Source organism: Haemaphysalis longicornis, unplaced genomic scaffold (genome assembly GCF_048455015.1).
Source record: "Haemaphysalis longicornis isolate Haplotype H1 unplaced genomic scaffold, Haemaphysalis longicornis Haplotype H1 scaffold_12, whole genome shotgun sequence".
NCBI lineage: Eukaryota > Metazoa > Arthropoda > Arachnida > Ixodida > Ixodidae > Haemaphysalis > Haemaphysalis longicornis.
In genome coordinates, this window is record NW_027526225.1 from 64,102,303 (window position 1) to 64,120,671 (window position 18,369).

Below are 18,369 nucleotides of genomic sequence, written 5' to 3' on the forward strand. Positions count from 1 at the left end.
CTAGTATGCTTCGTGTGGATGTAGGGTCCGCTGGGGTATACCAGTTCGTAATCGAAAACATTTGAAGGGGATCCCTAAGGCTATTCTGATCAGATGAGATAGCGAAAGTTTGTTTTTTTCTCGTGGGAATTTTCTGCTGAAATTGACCTAACCTACAACCTCAACTTGGTGCTAATGCAGCTACTTTTTCGCTAGAATTATCCAGTCGACATTTAATATTCGATAGATTTATCCAGCCGACATTTCAGAAAAAGCGCCAAAAACAATGACTAAGCAGCGAAATGAATTCGTTACATCAAGGTTAGCCATTACAACGCCTTCGTTACATAGAGCTTGCAAACACATGATTTTCAATGGGGCTGGCAATGGGGAATTGAAATACTTCGTTGAACCCAGGAAATCATGACACCCAGTTTTGACTTTTAATGCATGGGGAACATACCCCAAGCGTATTTCTGCACAGCTAATATTAGAGACAAAAGCTTGCTTCGCGCACAGTTTGTAGTTTGGCACGTTGGTTCACCAGGTACCAGAATTATGTAGACTACAATTTTTATATCTGCACAAATAACTGTTGCGGAATATTTTTACAGAGTTATATTCAAGACGATTTTTTGCTCTATGCGAACAATCACTTTTCTGGAATGGTTTGACAAAGTCTCAGTACGCCCTTCTTTACGCTATCGACCCGCAGTGTACGTTTCGTATACCTCACGGTTTATCGAGGCAAACAGAGTGTGCTATACATCGCCTGCGCCTCAAAGTAGCCTATACAAAAACCTTTCTTAACAAAATCGGTTTGATGGCATCACCTCTGTGTACGCTTTGCGGTGTACGAGAAGACACGGAACACCTGTTCTGCGTTTGTCCACGTTTTAACTCGGCGCGAACGACAGCGCGAAGTTTATGACGGGCGAGAACTGTCAGCGTGGAGGACTTTTTCGGCCCCTGGAACAGCGAAGACAGGGCGGTGCGGGGTTTTAAAGCTCTTGCGCGTTTCCTCAGAGACTCGGGACTCGACTCCAGCCTGTGACTCTCTGTGACTTTTTTTTTTATATGTGTGTTCATGTGTCTGTCTGGTGGAGTTTCTTTCGTTTTTTTTCTTTTTCCTATTTGTATTAGTCATGTAAGCATATCACCCTTATCACATGTTTCGCCAACCATTTGAAGTAGCAAGCCCAGAATTATGCAGGGCTGATCTCATCGGTCTCATTAAAGAATTTTCTCTCTCTCTCTCGCAAGGGTGGGCCTCCCGTGCAAAAATGCCCCAACTCCACCACCACCAAAAGGACGGTTTGATTTATTGATTAACTGGATAAACGTTCATTAGGTGAAGCAAATGAGCAACACCGTGTACCAATGAGAAAAGCAACCACATGAATAAGAAAAGCCCACAGTAAAACAACAATATGTATATACAAGAAGTCAATTGAACCTGATGGTACAGACGCCCGCCCCCCTACCGCCGCGGGGGGTCTTCCTAGAAGGGAAAAGCCAAACCGTCGGTAGCCTACCAGGCTCCGGTCGGCAGGTCTCGCTGGCGAGAAGGCACAGAATTGGTAATTGTTCTGCTCATGTCTTGTTCACTGGTCTCGTTCACTGCTCCTAACTTGTTAATTGATTGATTGATTGATTGATTGATTGATTGATTGATTGATTGATTGATTGATTGATTGATTGATTGATTGATTGATTGATTGATTGATTGATAGGCTTAATTAACGCGCCGACACTACGCAGGCAAAGAGGCGCGCCGTAGTGGAAGACTCCGGAATAATTCCGGAATCTTTAACGTGCGCCGAAATCTCGAACGCACGGGACTTTCGCTTTTCGGCTTTACCAGAAAAGCGGCCGCCGCGGCCGGGAAATGACCGCGTGTCCTCGAGCTCAGCAGCACAACGCCTTAGCCACTGAGCCATCGCGGCAGGGTCATAACTGTGGTTGGGATTAGCGTTATACGTGGAGTTTGTCACAGAATGTACAGGTCGCTGCGTAGAGGATGGGTTACATCATGTACTTGTGGGAAAGTGCCGGGAGAGTAGGAATGCGTCTGTAGCTCGCAGAAAATTTTCTTCAGCTGTTGTAAGATAGGGATGTGGTTGGAAAGAAACGCGCAGCCATGCATCCACTAGAATTTCTTATTCCGCAGTGACAGTCCAACGTCGTCGATAGGGTGTGAACAGACGGAAATAAAGAAAAATACGTTGAGTCTTCGAGGAAGTGCCATGGGTGAGCAATTTCCGGGGCACCTTGCAATCAGCGCCTCCGTACTGGTGTGTACGGAGGCACTCCTCTCAATTCAATGCTTGATACGCGGCTACTGTCTTCGATGTAGAGATGGTCCTTGGTTGGTCAGGTGAGGTGGTGCGAAGGGTGGCGAGTTGGGTGGCACGTCGGCCTGGGAGGCTGTCCCGGGTGCACCGCCGGCGGCCGCTGCTGCACTCCTGCCGGGAACTGCTATGATGACCCAACCGTGTAGATCACCGTTTGCGGCGCCTGCGTACCGTTTGGACGTAGATTAGGATAGGTGCTCTGTAATGCATACGTTTCCCCAAAAGCGCTGTTGAAGGGGACATAAAGATAAGCTTGAAAGAACTTCACTTTGAACGAACTAGTTCTAGATAACTAGCCTTCGGAAAAGACGCTGTTCAAATAAAAAAAACTGAAGAAATATTTAAAGGCTTCCACATTTCGAGCTACAATATGGCCAACAGTGACGTAGAAAAGGCCAGCCCTAAGACATACTTATCAGTATGCGTACCTGCCAGCATTGGATTGATAAAACTGACATAGAAAGCCCACTGTAATCACAAGTCACGTTTCTTGAATTCTAAGGTTTCACGAAATCTCGTCTGGTCGGGTAAAAGGTTCATACTTATGTGGTCACCGACCAAATGTATATAAAAGCGCAAAAAAGAGACGTTTCGGCATCCGTACGGACGCCTTGTTCACTGAGGCTTAGAGGACACGTCATGTTTCTTGACATGTCCTCCGTCAATCAGACAAACGACATTGATTGATTGATTGATTGATTGATTGATTGATTGATTGATTGATTGATTGATTGATTGATTGATTGATTGATTGATTGATTGATTGATTGATTGATTGATTGATTGATTGATTGATTGATTGATTGATTGATTGGAGGGCGTTTAACGGGCCGACGCTTCACAGGCGATGAGGCTTGCCGTAGGGAAGGGCTCCGGATTAATTTCGACCACCTGGGGATCTTGAACGTGCGCCGAAATGTCGAACACACGGGAATTTTTGCTTTTCGCCTCCATTAGAAAAGCGGCCGCCGCGGCCGAGAATGGAACCCACGCCTTCGTGCTCAGTAGCACAACGCCTTCCACTGAGCCACCGCGGCGGGTAGACAAACGACACTGAGTGAAGTCATAAAGACTCCGCCAGAAGGCCTCAGGGGAGTGGCCGCTGCTCCATGGGTTTTTGTTCTTATCCGCATTGCTTGTTTCAAATTTGGAATAAAAGTGGCCTTCCCTGATTGTTTGCTTTAATTGAGTTGAAAGGGCTTGCCGAGGTCTTTTTGTATTTTGGGGTCAAAATATACTTTTTCGTGCCTTTTTGTAGCTCAAGCTACACTATAGCGCTACACTATAGTTTTCCCTATAGCGCTAGAGGTCAGGCCACACCCCCTTCCTATAGCGGCCGGGATATCGTGCTTCCTATTCGCCAATAAAGTTTGTTCAGTCAGACTATAGCGGCCGGCACGGAGAAGCGGTCTGATGGCGGGGAGAGAGAGGCAAGGAAGGAAAAGATACTTTGGTGGGGCCCACGCGCGGGGCGCGGCGGAGGAAGGCGAGGACACCGCTATTGCAGCAATAAGCGCGCGCCCCGACGGAACGTCATGAGACCACGTGTGGCGCAGGACCTTGGGCGATAGAGGAAGACGAACATCCATCTGTGATCCCTCGTACAGCGTCGAGGCTTAAACCACGCCTTGAGGCGACACAGAGGAAAAACGCTTCTGTTGCGTAGAGCTTCGCTACCTCGAAGTTTTACGTATTAGTGTGAGCTTCCTTCATTCTTTTTTTGCTTACGGAATAATTACGCACAGGTCTTTTTATTAAACGAATAGTGCTAGTTTAATGCATGTGTCTATGTTCTGCTTCAAATATGCCTGATGTTTCCTCTTTGGTGAGCAATGTTGAGAAATATGAAGTATTTTACCAGATTTTAAAGTATGAATTTTGTTGCCTATATTAACGTCTCGTTCAAGTATTGTATTATTTTTGGCTGGGTGGCTAAACCGGTTTACCGACTACAACAAACGGACCAAAATTTTCGCATTTAGGCGCCCCCCCCCCCCCCCCGAAGAAAAGAAAAAACTATCGCAGTTAAAGCAAACATGCCTGGGTCGAGATTTGGGTGCCTGCACTGTACAAACAATCCATAATTTTACGGACAAATTACGGCCCAGATGGCCGTGATAAAACAGAGCCTTGTTCCGTTTGATGCAGAACAAAGAAATCACCCGTAATTTAACGGAAGTGTGCTCCGTCCCTCAGTATGCGGATGCTCTCTCCGTTAAGGCTGAACCGCATGGAGCGTTTTTTCACGCGATTCGCGCGCGTCGGCGTTGCGCGTGCGTTTTTTCGACGCCCGCGTCCACGATTCCGCGTCCGCGGCAGCATCTGCCTTGGGTAGATTTTGACGCGCGTCGCGCGCGGCAGTGGGAGGAGCCTGGCGACTAGCGCCAATGGGGAGGCGCGCGCCACATGGCGGTGGTGTCGAAGCGCTCGAGACAGCCGGCTGGCTCCGCCGGGGATGTTTAGGCTTACCACCCCAGCGGATATTGAATGGGCGCTTTCACCAGCGGAGCGGATGATCTTTTGTAGTACCATTTTCACCCATATTATAAGCTCCTTTACCGCACAAGCAACTTCGTGCGTGCCTTGAGCGACATCTTAGAGAGCGCTTAGAAGCGGTCGCTCGAGCTCCCAACACCACTTCGCGGCCGAAGGCGACGCCATGTTGCCGCCGCCCTGCCGCGCCGCGCGCAGCGTGCGGGTGGCTCCGCGGCAGCGTCAGCGCGCCTGTGGCGTGCGCGGCGAGTTTTTGCGAGCAGAAAACGCTCCATGCGGTTTACGCTGTACACGTCAAACGAAATCTTTTTCTGCTTTGCAAAATACGGGCGTTTCCTCTGTATGATGCAGGACAGAAACATATAAGTTTAACAATACCTGCAAGAAATATATTGTCGTGCCGATCGTCGGGAATCGATCGAGAAGCGAAAACTGCGCCCCGACAACATTCGTGGCGTTAATCAATGCGGCTCTGTTTGGTTAGTGTCTAAAGTGTAGTAAACTTAGTGAGGACCATGAGGCCCATACCGCCCAACACGAGCGCTGTATCTTGTCTTTACGACGCTCCGGCGGCGTCGCTGCCCGGGACCTGCAAACTGCACATGCGTGTATGACCGGCACTCTTGTAGAAAATATTGGTCATTTGCGTGGAGAAGCAGAGTTGCGGAACGTAATTTAGTTCTTAAGGAATCAATATCGGCTGAAGTATTTAGCCTAAAGCTTAAAACCAAAGCACACTACTCATGCAGTGCGAAATCTCAGTCGCAGCCAGTCACACACATTTTTGCGAGCGCTTTCTCGAAACAGCGGAGTTGATGGCGAACAACTATTGTGGGGGCTTCGCGGAACCTTTCAAGCTCTATTTAAGAAATCGCACTTCATCAGCCAGGAAACCTGTAAGCCAGCTAGTAAACACCGAATATATGGCACACGCAGTGTGGGCGTCCATGTAGTATACAGGTTGTTCGGCCCAAGTGCAGCGTTCGTGCGGTGGTGCAGTGGTAAAAAAAAAAAAAAATGTGCGGTGGTGCAGTGGTCTCGAGCGTCGCGCCCATTCGATCAACGTCGCTGGTTCGATTCCTCGTCGGAGTTTTTTTTTTCTTTTGTGAAGGTCCTATCAATTACGGAAAGACGTGCTTTTTTGAAACGGAGTGTTTGTTTTGCTACGGCCTTTCCGTACTACGGAATGTCCGTTCTTAAAATTCTTTCGGTTGTCTAAATTACGGAAATGTGTCCGGCAACGTTTTACCAGCAGCTTTCTCCGTAAAACGGGCCATTTTTGTAGAGCGTGATAATGATAGCAGGGTTGTTTAAATTAATCCGGAGTGCGCCTCATAGTCCAGGTGCAGTTTCGGCACTTAAAATATCAAAATTAAATTTTTGTAGCGTGAGCTACACTCGCCGAGGTTGAGCAGTTTCGCGTGGCTCCTGAAGAGCCATGCTGCGCATGCGCGAGGCGCAGTGACGTCTTACGGCGCACAGCTGGAGTGCCAGAACCGCCGCCGCCGCCGCGACTGGATTGGATTTGATAGGATTGGATAGGATTGGATTGGAGTGAATGGGATTGGTTAGGATAAGATTGGATTGGATTAAATTTGATTGAATTGGATTGGATTGAATTGGAAATTGTTTTAGCAGCAGTAAGCGTGATAATCAGCTAATCCTAGACAACCAGGAAACCTAAGAATAACCAGCTGAACCTCAGCTCACGCTACCTATGATAATCAGCTAATCCTAGACAACCAGGAAACCTAAGAATAACTAGCTGAACCTCAGCTCACGCTGCCTATACCCTGCCTACCCTATATCCTATATTTTTTTACTGCCTATTGAAGTCTTCCAAAGGCATAACCCTCAGCGTATATTTGGCCTGGCTTTCTAGCTCGTGATCGACCGCGTGCCTGCCTGACTACAATGTGGAAGCCCCGGGTCGTACTTTTCAGAATTTCGCACTAGTGTTTATGCAGTGGCTGGCCGGGGAAACGCGATCTGAGCATCGCAGCGTATTAGCAGCGGTCACAGTATACGGGACTGCTCAATGTCCGGTGGATTAAGGTGCGCTCCGCCTGATTTTCTGTGCTTCCATGCGTCCCCGAAAGCTTCAGGTAGTTGGTATCGCAGGAATCTCGATGCGTTCTAGTTTTCGAATGGGTTCATCGAAGTGCAAGAGCATTTTCTGAATTCAATGGGTAAGTACCTTAGAACCTCGCTTTGTCCGAGGCTTGGGTGTCCGGGGCTTGCGCATGAGTGAGGAGCATTCGATTAGATTTGGATTGGATTGGATTGAAAAAGATTGGATTGGATTGGATTAAATTGAATTGTATCGAACTGGATTGGATTGGAATTGTATATACTGGACACACGCGTTGTCATTCATTTACATGCGCGAGTGGTCAATGCCAAGGGTTATTTACGGTAAGAACGATCCCCAATGCTTCGCCCACTCGTCATCATTCATTAGGTAGAGATGCGTAAATTTCTTTCACTCTTCTGTGTTTTCCAAGCGCAGGGTCTCGAGGAGGCACGCCGGTCGCCGTAATGATGGTCAAGAGTGACTGCTCCCTTTAACGCAGGTTTCACTTGTGAAACCGGTGGAAGGCCTCGTTTTTTGTTCTGGTTCGTTCTGGTCGGTAGCGTTACGCTAGCTGGGAGGTCATTCGAGGGGTCACAAAGTATGAATGGGGGCGCCAGGCACTAAGCCTAGCTTGGTTGTACTGCTCGAAGTTACGGTGCATGCACGCGATTCGTCTCACGTCGGGACGCGTCACCGCAGTGGCGGATATACGTTCATGAGAAGACGATCAGGCTTTGTAATGGGCGATGCGAGTTCTTGCTCCACGAAAATGAGCTAAAAATAACAGGTGATCATCCAGGTGACAATGGGGTCACGTGACGTTTGTACTTCATCCTATAGGATTGGCTCTTGTTGGAAATCAGCGGAATAGGGTACGTTAATTGGCCGGGCCACCTTACTTCCGAACGGGACGTCTCTTTGGGAGGCGGAGTCTTCGAAATCAAACTGACATGTTTGTTGGTTTGGGGGTGGACCGAATGAGAGCGGATAAGGGCAGACGCCTCGACACCCTCGCCAGTCACAAATGTTCCGATAAGTGCATTTGTGTGTTTTCATTTCAATGTAAACCGTGCAATATTTCTAATCGTATGCCTTGAAATGTAGGCAGTTGTGTGCGCCTCATCACGAACAGTAGACCAGCACCTTGTGGTCTCCCTCAGCCGTTTGCTCTTTCCGACATTCCGTTCCACGGGATTAGCTCATCAAAACAGGTAGAGGCGTTCCGTATATACAGAGTCCACAAAAATCTCCTGTGCTCTTTACGTAGGTACCGCGCGCCTATAAGCTGCTATAATGATACTTGCTGTGACTAGCCCGAATCACGCTGCACGATAAAAAAATGATTCACGAACCTGTTGTGTTTCTTGTACACACCCCTCGCAGCACCGAAGGCAGCAATAGATCACGCAGAGGATGACTACAATTGGGGAGATGGTACTGGCGGCGATGATCCCCGTGGCGAAGCCCGTGGCAGTCTTTGCGCCTGAGAAGAGCAAAATAGGCACATTTTCTTCTGTAGGGACCCAGCACTGCCAAAGGCTTCAAAAAGTATGAAAGCCGAGGCGTATGGACAATCCAGGTATGGCAACAGCAATGGCTGGGGTTTTAGAGAACGATGGCATCGCGAAAGGGATCCACCATACCCAGCTTTCTCGCTCAAAATTTCAACCTCTCGGGAACCTAGAAAAACCACTTTAGGAAAATGATATTCGGCATAAAGCTAGAAGTCAACGTGAATAATAAAACGCTGAAAGAACATTTTAGGTTTCTGAATATTTTTTTGTGTAATTCGCTGTCAAATCTAACTCCCCATGCTATGGGATAGTTCCCATGGCTCAGGAACCCAGTCGCGCAACGTGCGCGACTTGAAACTGTGCACTAAGCAAGTATTCACCCCAAATACTAGCTGTGCAAAAGAACTTTTCATTTCCCTAAAAAATTGCAGAGTAATCACTGTTGAAAGGACTATTATGAGCGGAAAAGCGGCACATGACATTCTCATTTTGCAGCGTGAGCTATGCACTGGCCGAGGTTGAGCAGTTTCGCGTCGCGATTGGAGAGCCGTGCTGCGGATGCGCGAGGAGCAGTGCCATCTCACGGCGCACACCTGGCGCACCGGAGCCGCCGCCACCACCGCGAATGAATTGGATTGGATTGGAAATCGTTTTAGCAGCAGTAAGCATGAAAATCAGCTAATCCTAGAAAACCAGGAAACCTAAGAATAACCAGCTGAACCTCATCTCACGCTACTGTTTATCCTGTCATAGCCGAGCTAAGCAACTGCAAATTTTTTAAAATGTTTTCCATAGCTTTAAAATGTCTCGGGACAGCTTATTGACGGCGAACGTACACAAATGAGCTTGCGACAGTTTATCGTCCTGGTAGGCGTCACTGGCGAGAGGCTTCTGAGCACTTTCCGCGATTCAGCCTTTTCCCTATTCCCGAGTGTTTTTGAGGCGAAGCATCTCAAGGCCGAGGCTTGTCCGGCGTCCGTGCTCACGGCACAGCACCGTGTAAATGGAAACATCTGTGAGCAAAAGGTTCACAAAAGGTTTGCAAGGACAAAATAAAAGGTTCACAAATGGTTAGAGAGAGAGAGAGAGAGAGGGAGAAAGAGAGAGGGAGACGCACAGCACCGTGTAAATCGAAACATCTGTGAACGAAAGGTTCACAAAAGGTTAACAAGAACAAAATAAAAGGTTCACAAAATGTTAGAGAGAGAGAGGCACAGCACCGTGTAAATGCAAACATCTGTGAACAAAAGGTTCACAAAAAGTTTACAAGAACAAAATAAAAGGTTCACAAAAGGTCAGAGAGAGAGAAAGAGAGCGAGATAGAGGGAGATAGAGAGACGCACAGCACCATCTAAATCGAAACATCTGTGAACAAAAGGTTCACAAAAGGTTAACAAGAACAAAAAAAAAGGTTCACAAAAGGTTAGAGAGAGAGAGAGATTCACAAAAGATTAGAGACAGAGAGTGAAAGAGAAAGAGGTTGATCAGTTTCGCGTTGCTCCTGGAGAGCCACGCTATCATGACGAGCAATCATGACGAGTGGGCGAAGCACTGGGGATCGTTCTTACCGTAAATCGCCCGTGACATTGCCCACTAGCGCAGTAAATGAGTGGCAACGCGTGTGAACAGTATATACGATTCCATTCCAGTCCAATGCAATCCAATGCAATTCAATTTAATCCAATTCAATCCATTGCATGAAAATTAAATTCAATTCAATCCAGTCTAATCCGCTCCAATCCATTCCTAATCCGACTCCAATACAGTTCTATCTAATCCAATCCAGTCCAATCCAATGCTCCTCGGGCATGCGCAGCACCCTCTCTCTTTTTAACATTCTGTGAATCTATCTATCTCTCTCTCCAACATTTTGTGAACCTTTTATTTTGTTCTTGTTAACCTTTTGTGAACCTTTTGTTCACAGATGTTTCGATTTACAATGTGCTGTGCGTCTCTCTCTCTCTCTCTCTCTCTCTCTCTCTCTCTCTCTCTCTCTCTCTCTCTCTCTCTCTCTCTCTAACCTTTTGTGAACCTTTTATTTTGTTCTTGTTAACCTTTTGTGAACCTTTTATTTTGTTCTTGGTAACCTTTTGTGAACCTTTTGTTCACAGATTTTTCGATTTAGACGGTGCTGTGCTGTGAGCACGGGCGCCGGACGCCGGACAAGCCTCAGCCTTAAGGTGCTTCGCCCCTAAAAGACACTCGCTTACTAACACGCGAAGATAAAGTCGTTATAATGTCGTTATAAAAACGGCGTCCACACTCGACGTCCTTTTCTCTGAGCCAGACAAGTTGTCAAGATTGTGCGCGCGCACCGACCCACTCTCCAAAAAGAACAAACAGCGCAAAATCCTGCATCGAATAAGTATGTTAGATGTGTTGAAGGTGTTGTTTATCGCCTTCCTCTGAAATGTGGAAAGTCTTACGTGTACCAAAAAGGATGCTGTCTTAATGTTCAGTTGCGTAAAAAGTACTAAAACGCAAATAATGTACGCCGTGCAAGTGAGGGAAACTTGGCTGCCCACGGCAAAGATTGTGAAGATTGTGTTTGTGGTCCATTATTGGGAAACTGTGAAGTGGTTTTCAATTCGAGGGACCAGCGCACCAGGGCAATACTGGAAGCAGTGAATATTCAGATGGTGCAATGACAAGTGTATCAGTGTGCCATCACTGCACCTTTCAGCGAAAGAAATTGAATTTCTTGAGGTTGCTGGCGCACGCGTTGTTGACGGGCGTGTCTAAGTGTGCCACATTTTATCTCGTGTGACTATCACGTGATTTGTTTGTTCATTTCTTTTCTATTTTTCAGTTTTATCTGTTCTTAGTTTGTTTATGAGCGAGCGAGTGTATTTTTTAGGTGCGGAGTACCTTAGGACCGCAAAATGTCCGTCCGCGTCCGTGCGCATAGCATTTACAATCGCAAAAAATCGCACAGGCCCCCGGCAGGATTCGAGCCGGTGTCTGGTAGACCAGACAGAGGTAGTGTCAGCCCGTTGGTTCACGACCGTTTTTTTTCTCTTTATTACCGTTCGTCTCAAAAGAAAAACCACACAGGTTACAGGTTACAGTGATTTCATAACATTCGCCAAATTTGCGATAATACAAGTTTAAATTCTCTTCAGCTGAACAAGGTCATCTAGCATTGGTAACCATTCACGTGGTCACTGAGCGCTCAGTATACCTCACGTATGTCGACCATACTCTCAATAAAATACTCTTTGGCGGGCCGCACATTAGGATCGACATACCTGTCAGCCATCCTTGTGCACCACAAGCTGTGCATGCTGATCAACATAAACATGTCGAATGGCACACCTCCTGTATCCCGTACAGACAGGAAACGGATCCCGAAAGGGTTTATGGACAGGTCCTTTTTAACAGTACGCTGCAGGATGTCCCAGTGAAATTTCAGGCCTGAGCAGTCCAGAAAAATGTGGTCAATAGTTTCCGGCTTTAAGCATATACGGTAGTTAATGTTCCAAAGTATGTATAATCCTTTCTCCTGGAGCCATTGCTTTACAGGAAGCGTTCCACTGTGGACCAGAAAAAATAAACTTTTAACGGACGCGCGCAGGGGGCATTGTCTTTACCCTCTACGACCGTGAGTTAGTACCCGAGAGTAAACGGCCTACTCTCTCGCCTGTAATGGTGCGGAGTACCTTAGGACCTCCCAATGTCTGTCCACGTCCATCAGTGCGCATACCACCATCAAGCGAAAATCAAGCGAAATTCGATTTCAGCCGTGAGTTGCAGTTTCATGTAGGGAATAATCAAGGTGCAACTCACGGTTTAAATCGAATGACGGTCGGGCCGCAAATCGGATGTCACTCGGGGCGCAACTTGGATGTCATTTCGAGTCCCCGTCATCATCCACCCTCGCCATCATGCACGGAGTGGAGATGCTGGCATTTTTTTTAATAAACTTCAGTTGTAGTAGCGTTGTTGTGTGTTGTCTTTTCTAGTCCCTGTGTGTTTTTGCGCTGAAGTGTACACCCAAGAGCAGACGTTTACGGACCACGAAAGCAGAAATTTTGAGTTATTTCTCGGCCGCACGTCAGCCCGGAGTACTATGGGCGGTAGCGTTCATTAGTTCAGTACTTATACGACATCTCGCATGCATTGGATAGTTTGTCGGGCTGCTATAGGAAGGGAAATAATCTAAAATTTCCATTTTCCTGGTCCGCAAACTTTTGATTGCGGCTGTGCATAATGGAATACCAACTAGGTCAGGCAGTTACGTTACTAAAACATATTTCAGTGCGTGCATTACCTTCGTGTGAACTGCCAAAGTAACAGATTGCCTGCATCAGGTGTGAACTCAATCGCTACCGGACTTGAAGGGTTGCAAGAAACGCCAGGGTTACTGACAAGGGGAAAAAGTTTTTTTTAAACGCTGGCTTCGTAGTGTCCTTATTTCTTCCTGGTACTTCGAGCCAAGATTGCCTAGCAGGTATTAAAATTGCGTGTTTATAATCCGGCAGATTGTTTTACCCTTTTGAAACACCAGCAGTCACACCACGGACAATCATACTGATGTATACACTAATGGCTGTGTACTAATGTGTACACATGAGTGCAGACCAATACAGACGTGTGCACCAGCGTCGTCAGCGATACGGATGTGAATCCCTTCGTTTCACCCTAACATCACCGCCTCACTGAGCCACAAGACCTCCAGGAAGGCTGCTGAGCCGACTACACTGTTCGCTGCTTTTATTTTTACTATGAAGCAGACAGCCGATAAACGGGTTGTTTGCATAGGTTATCGGCAAGCGCTCTATTGCTCAGTATTGTTCCAAAAAGAACATTTGGCGTGACAAGTAAACTTCTTACACCCAGCTACAAGCTATACAGTTGCGGCGCAGCGTGGAACTGGAGCTGCTGCCTGTCCATTGCTACAATGCTGACTGTAATGCTGCTGTGGGCCTTGGGGACTCATCATTTCCGCTCACTAGAAAGGAGGTTTGGGCTACTTTGGCATCCTCAACAGTCTGAAAAGCCAGGTGTCTGAGTGGTCTGAAGACAGCAGTACGCAATCTGCATTTAATGGCATCACATTGCCCTTCAGGACGCCATCCGGGCTAAGTTTGTAACGAAGCCATCCTGCAGCTACGGCGATTGATCGTAACCTCCTGAAGGTATTTCTTCTTTAAACTTTGGTTGGCCCTTCTTGTAGTTACCTTATAGGCGATACACCCGGGGAATTCTTACGTGGAATGTGCCGATTCTCAAAGTTCAGGGTTCTTCGACTCACATCCATTGCATCTTTGTGTAGCCCGCTCGAGGTGAGACGTTACCTAGGGGCTGTTTTTGGTCGTGCCCAGGAGGTTACAATATATGTTTTTTTTTGTTTACCTGTGAGCTTATCGCTGGGAGACGTTCCTTGAGGAATATTAATTAATTAATGCGAGACTGTGCGCGTGCAGGTGAAGCACGTGACCATCATTCCACATCTTTTTTTATATTGTATTAATTTCTGGTCATCTGGGGTAGCATTCACAGTGTGGTGGCGTAGCAGTGGCTAGCTTTTAAATGACAATTTTCATGTCCTATGCACTTTTTCACAATAAATTCGAAACACACGATAAAGGCCATGGCATATCCCTCGAAGTTGAAATGGGGACATTTTTGAATGTGATCCCAAAGAAGGATACCTGCGCGACGCATAAAGGCACGTTTGTGCTGCGGCGTTTCAAGCCCTAAAGGGCAAGATGCAGCGAAAGAACAGCCCGAGAGTGGTGCCTCGGGCAAGACTTACCTTCTTTCAGCGTATCGAATACACCTGATGCTCGGACGTCACTGGCGTTGAACTCTAATCTTTGTGGTATTTCTGTGCTGTTGCCAGAAGCTGTGGCTATAAGAACAATCATGAGGCCCAGGGAAGCTGCTAACCGGTAGTACGCCATGGCGGGATAAGTAGCTGGAAAAAAGAAAGCCTGCCGTTGAACTTGGAAGTATCATGGAGGGATCCTCAAAGGAAGCCTCTCCTTCGCTACCAGAAACGAACTCTGATTTCTTTGCGCACGCCCGAAGTGGGGAATAAACTCCGTCCTCTCCTTTCGACGCTTGATAAACATCGTTTTTAAATGCGCACGAGACTTGAATTTCAGCCGCGTGGCTGAGCACGACATGCGAAACTTAAACAACTGCCGTGTCTTTCCTTGCCCTGCTGCAAACAACATCAAAATAAAAATGATACTTGCAGGGGCATAGATTCAATTTGCAGTGCGGCAAATACAGGCCCTTTTTCAAGCCGATGCTAAATCCATCCATGCAAGGCGCGCACGCACGCACGCACGCGGAAGGACCGATGCGCACGTTTGAATCTTGGTGTTACACTGCCAGGGACTCTTCAATACCGATAATTAATGAAGGCGCTTTTCTCAGACGTGCGGTAATTGCGTGGGCATGGCGTCTGCCAGCAATCTGCGGTTTCGACCGGGGAACCGCAGTCTAGTAGGAAGGCGTTCATGTGGTGTTTTGGTTTTCTCTCGTCTGTTTTTCCCCCGGTTTTCCGCCAAAACTTGTTACCGTCACGTCTGCATTACCGCCTAATTTAATTAAGACTTGATGATTGGGTGCGGGTACCGGTATTGTGATAGGTTGGTTTGCCCCAACCGCGCGCAGATGGTTCCGCGACAGCAATGGCGGACTCGCCTGGAACCTAAACATCGTAGAACGATTGCATTGTCGGGTTTAGTTGTTCCAATAGCTACCACTGGGATTTGTGACTGTAGATATGCGCCTCCTAAATTGGTCCTGCAGGTCTCTCAGGAATTGGAGGGCTAATGCACTGAGAGGGGTATTCGGAAGTATGGTGTTGCAGGCTGCTACATTCTAGGTACGCCCCGTTCCTCCACTATGACGTCCGGCGCGTAGATTGAACAACACTGGAACAATTTCTGTTCTATAATTCTGCAACGTCCATTTTGCCGTAGTCGATATAAATATATATATATATATATATATCTATATAGTTAGGAAATGAGGGGCTCGTAAGGAAATACAGAAAGAAATGCGGGCAGTCTAAAACGCCAAAGAAGGCATAGGGGAATGGTTTGATTATATATATATATATATATATATATTTACCGTTAGTGAAATTATTTTTTTTTCATAAAAATTGAAGCGAGAAAGAAAGAAAAACACGCGCCCAGAGTGGGGACCGAACCCACGCCTTTCGATTAGATCTCGAATGCCTTACCAATTCGGCTATCTGGGCGACTGTGTTCTGCTTCACTTTCTGGGGTATTTATATTTACTACAACTGTATCTGACGCTTGAGAGTGGTAGCCAGCGCCACTCAGACTACATGGGGAGAAGGGGACCTTTTTTTCAACCCCCGGGGCGTGACGCGAACGTCTACAGCCTGTCATAAGCGGGTAACTGGCGGGAAACCCTCTTATGCTACCTTGGCATCAAGGCTGCCACAACCGAGGCCCTCGCTAAGCTTTCGCAGGATAATATTTAGGAAATGAGGGGCTCGTTAGGAAATACAGATACAGAAAGAAATGCGGGCAGTCTACAACGCCAAAGAAGGCATAGGGGAATGGTTGGACTATATATATATATATATTGGTAATACCAGAGTCCTTCAATGCTAAAACCGAGGAGTTTGATGTTTTGAGGGGAGAAGAAGAAACAGGGACAGGGGGTGGAGAGCAGCCAGCCCCGCTCGCCGTGGACCTTGCCGGACCTCTTGTATGCGATCATGAGCCTTGGAAGTTGTAATACGTAATGTAAATAAAGTGTACATATTGTACATTTTGAATTTTCTTGGAGTAGACCGTCGTCGGCTATGTTCCGTCGGCCAACGAGCCAGCTATCGTCGTTTCATCGTGTCACCTTTTCGATCATCGGCGTTGGTCACCGATCCACCTTTGAAAGTTAACTTCAGCCTTCTAAATTCGTTCATTCATTCATTCATTCATTCATTCATTCATTCATTCATTCATTCATTCATTCATTCTCGTTTTCTGGCGAATTGATGGCTGCCCAGGTTGTTCAAGACCTTGATTGATTGATTATAGGGTATAACGCGCCGACGCAACACAGGCGATGAGGCGCGCCGTATATAGTGGAGGGCTCCGCGTTAATTTTGACCACCTGGGGATCTTTAACGTGCGCCGAAATCTCGTACACACGGGCGTTTTTGCTTTTCGCCCCCATCAGAAAAGCGACCGCCGCGGCCGGGAATCGATTGTTCAAGACCTCGAGGTAGAGCTCGTCATTGAGGCCTTAAATGCTACCACTTGGCGCTTCGATGGTTCCCTCCCCAACGAGGAGAGCGTTGAGATATTACGGCTGCATCAGACTAGCGTATAAATCCCATCCTTGCAGAATATGCAAGCCAGTGCTGGGCGAGCCATTAATGCCTTGGATTATCGTAACAAATGGAGATTATTCAGTCAGCTCTTCGAGAATGAATTTGTTCGAAAAGTTACCCATTAAGCGTGATCCCTTCAAGTATGTATTCTTTGGCGAGCTCGCAGAAATAGCCGCCTAAAAGTCAACCTAAGCTAGGTGTGCTATTACTTCCTGTGGTCGCATCAGAAAAATGCAAAAAAATTGAGCACATGCTGAGTTCTTATTTACTTGTCTAGAAAACACTAGGAAGGAGTGCGCATCCTATGCTGAATGAAATAGTTTTCTTGTTTTGCATGAATTTTGTTTTAATAACGTTACAATTGCACAGTGCTTGCTCGAGCTTTTTAAGGGCTCTAAAACCGCTTGCTGCTACACAAACTATCAGACGAACGTGCTCCGAGTACCTATTGCATACACGCCACGAAAGTTGCAATCGGTTACAAAACGCCCTATATCTAGGGACAAGCTATTGCAAATATTCCGGCAATCTACAACGAAAACTACGGCTGGCAGCGACAACTATTATTGCAATATATTTCAAGTCTATTCTAAATTGAGATAAAAATGCAGCACAGTTCCCTGGAGCGCCCCTCCAACCGCGCAATACAATTTTTTTAACAACGATAGCCGAGCGCGGGGAGGTTATAAATTCAGAGTTCAGCAAATTCACGCACATGGCAATTGAAGTCTAAGAAGCTCGCATACCTTATACGCCCCCAGCGGTGGACAAAAGGATACATCACAAAGCTCCTGACTTCTCATTGAACACGTTCTATGCCTAAAGTTTCGGATTAGAGACCGACGGATACATCACAAAGCTGCTCTCTTCTAATTAAACACGTGCTATGTCTAAAGTTTAGGATTAGAGAAAAAAGGTTTGCCTATAGATAAGACACCCCTACCTCACCTAGATAAAAATTCTTCAACTTTGTTACATTCGTAGGCCTGTTCCCGTGGCGTATTGCTTTATTTCGATTAAAAATAAGACTTCCAATATTTAAATCGTGACTGCCTCACCAAAGCTACCTATAGTGAGGCGACAACGATAAAAAGAATGTCCACTCACCTGCCTGCGTTCCCTCTGAGAAAAGAGCTCCTTGGTGGGCCATCGCATATATCTACCAAGATGCGTCTATCAGGTTGCCAGGAGACAGATAAGCGTCCAAGGAAGAGTGGCCTCTTACGTGCCGATATATGTTCAATTGAGCAACTGATTTCACGTCCACTGCAAAGATAGCCGGCCTTACCGCGTACCAGCCGATCACTTGTATCAACTCGTGACTCACGCGTATAGAGAATGAGCCGTCTTGCTGGGAATCTTGAGATCCCGATTTTGACTCAACCTCGGAGGTGTTATTTAAAATCAGGGAAGAAATCATGACGACTAAGACGTATGGGATTTCGTGTACAGGTTAAAGAGCTCTTTTTTTTTTGTCTTCTTGAAACGCCGCAATGGTGCCCTATTGGGCAGATATACCCTTTGCGTCGTTCAACCTAGATAATGCACGAGGTTTCGAATAGCCCTGACGCTCCACTCGCATAAAGAAACTCGGACGTCGTTACTACGATAAACAGACACGAAGACATA

The 18,369-nt window shown here is 46.8% G+C and overlaps 3 protein-coding genes across 3 annotated transcripts in view; 1 reads left to right on the plus strand and 2 right to left on the minus strand.

The window, feature by feature from the left end:
* Positions 1-18,369, minus strand: part of LOC144162764 (uncharacterized) — a 70,555-nt gene that overhangs the window by 27,004 nt on the left and 25,182 nt on the right. The window lies entirely within an intron of this gene.
* LOC144162765 (uncharacterized) overlaps positions 1-18,369 on the plus strand; it is a 152,102-nt gene that overhangs the window by 9,273 nt on the left and 124,460 nt on the right. The window lies entirely within an intron of this gene.
* LOC144162766 (uncharacterized) lies at positions 1,411-17,905 on the minus strand. Its single transcript, XM_077693418.1, has 4 exons — positions 17,848-17,905; positions 14,173-14,334; positions 8,253-8,383; positions 1,411-2,496 (listed from the first exon to the last, which is right to left on the minus strand). Exons 1-4 carry the CDS (start codon positions 17,888-17,890, stop codon positions 2,458-2,460), a joined length of 375 nt encoding a protein of 124 aa, XP_077549544.1. The 5' UTR covers positions 17,891-17,905; the 3' UTR covers positions 1,411-2,457.